This window comes from Sabethes cyaneus, chromosome 3, assembly GCF_943734655.1.
Source record: "Sabethes cyaneus chromosome 3, idSabCyanKW18_F2, whole genome shotgun sequence".
NCBI classification, from domain to species: Eukaryota; Metazoa; Arthropoda; class Insecta; order Diptera; family Culicidae; genus Sabethes; species Sabethes cyaneus.
In genome coordinates, this window is record NC_071355.1 from 112,723,055 (window position 1) to 112,732,892 (window position 9,838).

Here is a 9,838-nt window from a genome sequence, read left to right on the forward strand (position 1 = left end):
ATGTGTTCTGCAAAGTTGTAGAGCATATTATTACAAGAAATTTTGCTAAAGACAGTTACCTTCTATCTCTGCAGCGAAGATAGAAAAATCTTATTTATTGTATATGAATTTGTAAAATGAACTTTGATTATAAAGAATACCCTAATTTTGACTCCGAATTACTCGACCATCAGCAGACGGATACATTTTAAACATTTTACATTTGCTATTAGTTTTGCTGCATAAATTTTCCCAACAATTAAAATTATTAATGCATTGAATAATTATGATATTTTGCTCACAATAAGTTTGTTGATTCAAATAGAATGGCATTACAGGAAACTATGCATAGTTCAAAAACCTATAAACTAGACCTTTACTAGACAATGTATATGCTAAAGGATAAGATTTCCTCTTACAACTTACTTTTATTTGCACTTACTCAGATTAATAACAACTTACTTATCCTTACTCAGCAATTTCATGATCCTTTTTTCATCAAAATTTAAAAGTGTTCCTATTTTGTTCAAATTTTGTAAACTTATTCAATTTTCAAAAATATTATGTAAACCAACGCACTACGCAACTACAACCAATAGATGAATTATGTTCCGAAGACGTGTCGATTTCTATCTCAAATAGCAAGTAAGACCGTATAACAAAGGTTCCTTTCACCACTAGGTGGATTTAATCGGGTTTTTGTTTTCACAATCGGTATTCTACCATTAAAGTAAATGAGTAATCGTATACCTGCGCGTTTTGTAATCAGTGATTAGCTAGCCGGAGGACACTAAAGTGACTTCTCGATACGCGGAGTGACGTGACATTCGACACACGGGTTGTCTTTACGCTTCATCTTGGAAATTCGCAACACCGTTCGAAAATATAATTAAACTTATTAAAGCAATCTTATTCATTTAGAATCATAGTTAATTTGCCAAGCTGTCGAATAAAGTGAGCTGTAAATAGCTAGTGAGCAGAAAACATCTGATGGTACGTTAAGTGATTGTAATACTGCATAAAGTTGCATTGAGTTTGTAACCTAAAACGATACTTACCATACTTACCTGTAGAAAATCCTCGGTGAATCCGTTGGCCGCAGACGTAGAACCTGGAAAATTACGGAAAGCATTGGCGGAACTAGCGCTCATTTCTAGGGGGGGCTATAGCCCCCGGCATTTTTTCGACCATTTTATTTCCTTGGCATATTAAGATTAAATGTACATTGATGCATAGGAGCTTTAAGTTGTGATGCATATAAAAATTACTCTTAGGTTTTATTATGTAAAGTTATCTAACTATAGTTTTTCCTTAAATTTAAAAATCCAGCTTAAATTTTCTAGGGGGGGGCTAGCCCCGGAAAGAACACTGAATATGTAATTGATTATACTTACCTATCGTATTATATTAATAACTAAAAAATTAAATAAAATTACAGCTTTAAAGCTGCCAAGTACGCAACTAAAAGACGGTGTCATTCGCAACATTCTTTAAAGATATTCATCCGGAGTTGGATGATTTGTTGAAGTTTGCCAGCCTCGAAGTAGGAAGTTGGGTGCGGACCGGAGTTGAACTACAACAACTAGTCAGTATCATTTCGTTCTGCCCAGCCATTGTAAGCTGCTAGTCCTAAGAATAGTTACCTAAGTAAGGCTAGAAATTAGAAATCAATCAGTGTTATAGTCAATCAGCGGTTAGGAGAACTAAATCGCGTTTCGAAATGTCAGACGGAAACGATAACGCGACGACCGCCGCGAGCAACGCGAAGTACTGTAAAAAGTGCGATCGTACCAATGTGCAGGAAGGTATGGTGTGTTGTGATGTGTGCGATTCGTGGGTACACTTCCATTGCGCGGGTGCGAATGAATCGATTGCGGAGCCAGAGAAAAGCTGGAAGTGCAGTGATTGCATAGCAAACTCGGAGGTTGGATCGAAGTCGGCTGTGTCGTTCAACGAGTCGTCAGTCAGCAAGAGTAGCCGAGTGTCCCAGAAATTGCAGCTCAGCTTGCAACTGCTAGAGGAGCAGCGGAAGTTAAAGAAGAAGCGCGCGGAAGAAGAGCTGCGTGCGCGGAAGCTGGAAGAGGAGGCTAAGTTGAAGGAGATAGAGGAGGAGCAGGAGTACTTGAAAGAAAAGTACAAGTTGATGGCGCAGTATAAGTACAAGTTGATAGAAGACGAAAAGGAGTCGTGCAGTAGGAAGTTAGCGTAAAAAGTAAACGCGAACGGATGGAGAAGTGGCTCGCCAAAGACGTTCAAAGGGACGGAATTGGACGGATTGGTTCGCCAAGTGGCAGTCACACCGGACGCACGCGTTTTCGAATCGCTGCTGCGCGCGCTCTTCATAATTTTAAATTTTTATTTTACCGCTTAAACCGTCGCGTAAGCGTTTTTAACAATAACATAGTGAATAATTTTGTGTTTTAATCGCGCGTTTTTATCATCAATCATGCCGTGCGGAGTTAAGTCGTGTGCTATCAGTGACGACCGCTTCCTATGGGAGTGCGAATATTGTAACAAACAATATCATGCAGCATGCATCGGAGTGCAACGGCAGCGTGAGCATTTTATCACGGCTTTCATGGTGCCTATGTGCGCCGATTGCCAGGAAATACTACGGAAGGAAGCCGACGTGAGGAAGATGCTTCATCAACAGGAACAACTCATAGAAGCCATTACCTCACAGACCGACGCTAACCATCGTGTTGCTGCTGACTTAAAGAAATTCTGCCTGGTATCGGAACTTTTCGATAGCATCGAACACCTGCTCAGCGACGTTAAAGTAACATTGGCAGCAATAAACACAAATAACAACAAAATGTGCAACGCGGTCAGTCAGCACATTCAGTCGTGTGACTCACAAGCGCACACGACCATAACTGGCATCAACGAAGCAAACTCAATGATGTCACAAAAAATAAAAAAATATTTGGACGAACGGCTATCAAGCCTGACAACCGACATGGCTCTATCGATGGAAAGAGCCGACACATCATTACCTCAATATAATTGCGAGTCAACCCTTCGCGAAATTCTGGACGAGGTAAAATTGGTCTCAACAGCTGTGTCTGCTGTTGAAACGAATGCAACAGCTGTTTCGCCGCCACAGAAGTCAGCGAGTTTTCTGAGTTCTGTCACATAAATAGCTTTCAAACCATTTATATGCCATTCCTACAATACCAAATCGCTTCAAGGTTTGTAACAATAAGGGCCTAGAGATTGTTTCAAACGCGCGTTTTAGATCCAAAAATACAGCAAGAATAGTTTCTTTAGCTTCGATTTTTTCTTTCCATTTTGTTAGCACCAGGTTTAATGCAGTTTCACAAGAGTGTCCCTCTCGATAGCCTGATTGCTCTGGAATTAGCAAATGATTATAATTTAAGTAATTCATAAGCTGGCCTTTGATAACAAGTTCTAAAATTTTTTCTAATGTGTGCAATATGTTAATAGGACGGTACTCTTCGGCTTTATCCGTTTCATTAACTTTGGGAATAGGAATCACAAGTGACTCTTTCCAAACTTTAGGCACGTGCCCAGTTTGCAACGATTCATTAACAAGGTCCAGCAAGTCGTGTTCAATGACATGAAAGCAATCTTGTATTACTTTTGCGTTGACATTGTCGATACCAGTCGATTTCTCTAAAGAAAAATAAATATCCTTCAACTCTGCAAAAGTAATAGGGCGAAATCCATCAAATCTTATATTATTAGAAATCGGCTGTATTATTTCGTGAGGTTCACTAACCAAATCAATACTTTGATTGATCAGCTGAACACTATCAACAAAATAACTGTTGAATTTATTCGCTATTACTTGACTCGATTGTTCTTGTGTTCCATTGAAAGTTATGGACCGCGGAGAATTATTTTTACTTTGTATCAACTGTTTTAAAATTTTCCATAACTCCTTGCTGTTATTTTGATGGTGATCAATCTTCCGTTGAATATAATCACATCGAGCCTTTTTCAAGGTGCGTGAATATATGTTACGAGCGGCTGTGTACCTAGCCCAATCATCACTATTATTACTTCTACGAAACTTCTTGTACTTTTTATCTCTTTCACGTTTTAAACGTACTAGATCTAAAGAGTACCAGTTGTTTGTGTTACGTAGTTTCACATACTTATCAAAAACAAGCTTATTGGTACACTCTTTCAGCGTGTTGGTAAGCACAGCTGCCTTATGGTCCAAAACACCAGTTATTGGGAGAAAATCCAAGCTTCTCGAAACAAGCTGAGACACTGCCTGCTTCGAATATCTATTCCAGCACTTTATCTTTACTTTATCATCACAGGTTTGGTCCTTCTCGATTAAAATAAAAATTGTCTCATGGTCAGAAATTTTACAATTGGCCTCTGTAACAGAATGGACCTTGTCAAAGTTTGAAAACACGTGATCAATTAGTGTTCGACTGTGTCTGGAAATTCTAGTAAATTGGCTAACCGTTTGCCTTAAATTGTAAAAATCTGCTAATTGCTTTAATTGGTTCGAATTTGTTCCATTAAGCCAATCAATATTAAAGTCACCCGCAATAATATTTAATTTATTTAAGTCAACAAAATTATCCCACCAGTTGTCTAAAATTTCCAAAAAGCGCTGATCATTTGAACTAGGGGAATGATATATTACTCCAACATTTCCAATCGTCATGCCTCTTTCAACTGAAATACCTAGAAACCAATTGTTCTCAACGGATTCGTTTGTACGAACGTTGAATTTAACTGATTCCTTCGCGTAAATAGCAACACCACCAGTATGTCTGGAATGCGAAAGGCAAAAAGCAACTTTATAACCCGGTATACTATATTGATTGTAGGCATCAGCGTCCACTATATGAGTTTCGGCTAGAGCTACTAACATTGGACGTTTTATTTCTACAAGATGTCGCAACGCAACATAATTTGTAGATAAACCAGCAATATTCAGATAGACTATTTCTAACTTCCTATCGCATTGTGATTTCTTTTGTTGCTATTTACTTGACAATATGTTGCTTTTTCTTTTTTCATACAGTCTCCGATAAACCGGACACTGTGAGCTAGATGCTGGATGTTTTACGTCCAAATTCATTTTAAGTACTTTATTTGATTTTGTACAATTCACGCAATTAAATTCAGTTGAAGAGCAATCGGATGTTTTGTGATTTCCACTGCATTTAGAGCATGCTTCAGTATTTACACACTCTGTGCTTTTATGACCAAATTCTCCACATTTAAAGCAACGCAAAACATTGACGGCCTCTTTAACAGGACACTTATCCCACCCGATGCTTACTTTACCAGCATTCATCAGGCGGTTATAAGTGTCCTTGTCAACTTCGATTACCATGTTAAATTTGTTATATTTAAAGCGTGGATTTTCATATTGTGCAATAACTTTGACCTCGTTGATGCCGATGTCATCGTTTTGACTTTTAAGCAAGTCTACGAAGACATCGGAGGAATGTTGATCACTCATTCCTACAATTTTAACCTTCGGTTTAGCAATTGTAGGAATAACAGCGTTAAACTTTTCACCCAAATTGCTTTGAATGTTATTTTTCACGACTTCAATGTCATCCCCTATTGCACACTCAGCAATAATCGAACCGTTTTTCCCGTTTCTAAAATTACTAATCTTATGTTTTTTCGGATCTAAATTACTTTTCACAAAACATCTCGTTTCTTCACTAGATTGAGAAGACTCGACCGGTTTGATCACAATGACTGGTCGAGCTTTACGGTTCTCTTTTTTCTGTACATTATTCGATTTATTTCCAGCTGATCCCGCTAAAACACTTGCGTAAGTTTTATTATTGCTCGAAAAAACCTCGTCATAATTATCAACAATCGCTTTATCTCGACTAAACAACATTTTCTTGCTGGGATTTGAGTCCGATTCAGAGTGAACCGTTCTCTCATTTCGCGACCTTTTTCTATTCATTGAAGCAACATTTCTATCCCGATCGATATTATCAAATATAGCTTTTTTGAAATCATCAAGTTTTTTGGCCACACTGGATTCAATGCTTGCCATACTCTCACGAAGCGAGTTACTGATAGATTTCAAAATACTATCAATACCGTTAGAAATTGCGTTGTTTATCTGGTTTTCAATTCCACTTTCGTTGTGTGCAAGCGACTGAGAGACAGATGATAATGTATCCATCATCGCAGTCAACTTACCACGAAAAGCGTCATCTTTACCACCGTCATCTCGGGCTGATAAACACGATCCACATTTAAATACAATATTTTCGTTATCATTCACAATTTTTGCTGCTATCTTGGTTAGTGGTGTACAAGCTCTGCAAAATACAGATTTGCATTTACCAACACAAGCAACAGGATCATCGCTGGCCCGAATAACATTACCACATTTTGCACACTCCATGCCGACTTCCATACACACGGACGCCGGCTGGACTCGTCCAGCAGCAACGGCAGGCACTCAAGGCAGTGAACAATGAAAAAAAACGCAACAATGAAATTTCAAGCAGCCGCCGGCCGTAGCGTCTACTTGCATAGGCGCTATGTGCGGCGCTGGTTTAGAAATAAATCGTTTAAAAAACAAGATAAATGAAAAGCATGCAATGAAACTTTTACTTATCTGTCGATGTCACTAAATATGCCGTCGGATCACTAGCAATAGATCACCAATAGCACTTGATTTCACACAAAAAATATACTTTTAAACTAGACACAAATGATACGCAAGCTACCATGTTCACCATATCATCAAGAAGTTGTTCACGGATGCAAGCATAGCCGCTTGTTCTTGTGTAGCTTACTTAAGGATGTCGGGTAATGAAGGTGCCTGGTCCTCATTGGTCGCGGCAAAAACAAAAGTAGCGCTGCTGCGGACGCTTTCAATTCCTCGATTGAAGCTGCAGGCTGCCATGATGGGAGCGCGCTTGATACAAAATATTCGTTCGGCGCTCACCATCAACATTCAGAAGCGGTATTTGTGGACCTACTCAGCTACAGTCTTGGCGTGGCTTCGTTCGGATAACCGCCGTTATCATCAGTTCGTTTTATTTCGAGTCGGTGAAATTCTCTCGCTTACCAGCGTGGATGAATGGCATTATGTACCATCGAAGCTCAATGTGGCTGATGATGCCACAAAGTGGAACACCGGACCGTCGTTCGACCCGGAAAATCGTTGGTTCCAAGGACCGACGTTTCTACGAGAATCGAAAGAGCAGTGGCCTAAACAATCAGTAGCGGTTGATGAAGAAAATGCTGCATGGGAAGAACTTCGCATGGTGGCCGTACACCAGCCGGTAGAACCAATAGTTAACGTCGAACGTTTCTCGAACTGGAATCGTCTAGTGCGTGCGATGGCTTACGTGCACCGAGCAGTCAGAGTCTGGAAGCGAGCTTTGGGCGGAGATTGTCGGCGGCACAATCTGGATCAGTACGACTTCATGAAAGTGGAGGTGACTTTATGGCGCCAGGCTTAAGGGCAGATGTATTCGGCAGAGGTTGATGAGTTGAAACATGGTCGCAGTGCTGGGAGAAGCAGTTCGCTGCATTCGTTAGTACCATTCCTCGACGAATGTGGTGTCGTTCGGGTAGGAAGTCGGATTGGAAGTGCACAGCACATTCCATATGCAACGAAATATCCTGTAGTTCTTCCCAAGGATAATCGTATCACGTTTCTGTTAGTACAGTCGTTCCACCGACGGTTTTTGCACGCCAACGGCGAAACTGTCTGCAATGAGCTACGGCAGGAACTTTACATACCCAAACTTCGGGTACTCGTGCGGAAAGTGGGAAGAAGCTGTCAGCATTGTAAGGTCAAGAAAGCAGCCCCTGCCCCACCATTGATGGGATCCTTACCGAAAGTTCGCCTAACACCGTTCGCGACCGTTCACGTACGTCGGAGTAGACTACATGAGACCCTTCGAAGTAAAAGTCAAGTGCAGCGTGACGAAGAGGTGGATTTGTCTGTTCACATGTCTAACGATACGGGCCATACATCTCGAGCTGGCTCACAGTCTTTCGTCGAAAGCTTGCGTCATAGCATTCAGAAGATTTAATGCCAGGCGGGGGGCGCCGTTGCAAGTATTCTCGGACAATGGCACAAACTTTGTGGGCGCCAACCGCCAATTGTCAGAAGAAAAGCAGAAGATCCAGCGAATAGTCGAGGACTGTGCAGCTACATTTACCAATGCATATACCCAGTGGCATTTCAACGTTCCGGCAGCTCCCACATGGGAGGACCATGGGAGCGAATGGTTAAGTCCGTGAAGGCGGCGATGAAGGCTGTGTCGGAGAGCCCGCGACTTCTCAGCGATGAGGTACTAGAAACGATCATGTTGGACGGCTGAAGCGATTGTAAACTCGCTACCACTGACTTACGTTCCTCTGGAGCCAGCAGACGATGAAGCTCTCACGCCGAATCACTTCCTGCTGTACGGATCGATCGGTATCAAACAACCAGTGACTGGTATGACTACTGTTTTACCTGACTCACTGCGAATATGCGTGTTATTGAAATAAAACGTCACCATGTGTTTTATTCGTTTATAACGCATATGCAGCTAATATCGATAACAAACGATTTTTTATAAGTTGTGCTTTTGTTATTGCATTTAACTTGTAAAAAGTTGCATAATTAACAATTCAGTTTCACAATACAATTATTGCGTACTACTAGCACTTGCAATATAACGTTTAAGTACGTTATTTTTAGTGATCAAAATCAACGATATTTTCGATACAAGGGCGATATTTTTCGAAACCTTTCGAACCAACACGATACCGCGAATACAGTGGACCCCCGTTCGTTTGAACGATTCCTCATGCAAACTAACGGGGTTACTTTTTAATTTGAACAACTGGTAACCCGAAATATGCTGAAACCTGTGTGAACTGGCCGTCCTGATCTTTGTTATTGTTTTGGTGGTTTGTTTTAGTTGGCAGTTGCAAGTGCGAATATTGCATTTTCCGATCGGATTTCTCTCTTAATCGTTAGGAAGTGGTTCACGGGTCGGGGGATGTCGACGAGCCCCTCGTCACGGAGAAGAAGTGAACAACTTACCTTTCATCACGACCAAGTACATTGACGGATTGACGGGTTAGTTTGTTTACAAAAGTAGTTCATTAGTCAGCAAAATTGATCGTCGTTTGTTAGTGAGCCGTTCGAAAATATAATTAAACTTATTGAAGCAATCATTGATTTAGAATCATAGTTAATTTGCCAAGCTGTCGAATAAAGTAAGCTGTAAATAGCTAGTGAGCAGAAAACATCTGGTACGTTAAGTGATTGTAATACTGCATAAAGTTGCATTGAGTTTGTAACCTAAAACGATACTTACCATACTTACCTGTAGAAAATCCTCGCTGAATCCGTTGGCTGCAGACGTAGAACCTGGAGAATTACGGAAAGAACACTGAATATGTAATTGATTATACTTACCTATCGTATTATATTAATAACTAAAATATTAAATAAAATTACAGCTTTAAAGCTGCCAACCCAGGTAACCAATAAGCATTTCCAATGCAATTTAAAAGCAAGCCAACAAGCATTTAAGTTGCCTTAAATGCTATTTTTAATAATCTTCTTTTGTAATTATAACACAGTACGGGGATTTCGGAATACACACGCGATACAAAATAACCGGTAGCTATGGGTATCAGAATAGTTCTGACAGCCGAGTCCCGCTCAGCGCTATTTATTAGGTATCATTTAGAAATGTGTTGGTTAACAACACTGGAAAGGATCTCAGAGAGAGATGATTAGAGAGTGCATTGGCATTAGCCTTAGCTAAGCCTTTTCTGTCGTACATATCAATTCTTCTTCCTTTGAAAAAGTATGCATAATCAATTAAAAAAAATACATAAGCTAGTCACATTGTTTATAATGCACTTTTCC

At 40.2% G+C, this 9,838-nt stretch overlaps 1 protein-coding gene across 1 annotated transcript; it reads left to right on the forward strand.

The window, feature by feature from the left end:
* Nucleotides 1-1,699: 1,699 nt before the first annotated feature.
* On the forward strand, nucleotides 1,700-2,188 carry LOC128740035 (uncharacterized). The gene has a single exon (XM_053835542.1). The coding sequence runs from the start codon at nucleotides 1,700-1,702 to the stop codon at nucleotides 2,186-2,188; it is 489 nt and encodes a 162-aa protein (XP_053691517.1).
* The last annotated feature ends 7,650 nt before the right edge of the window (nucleotides 2,189-9,838 follow it).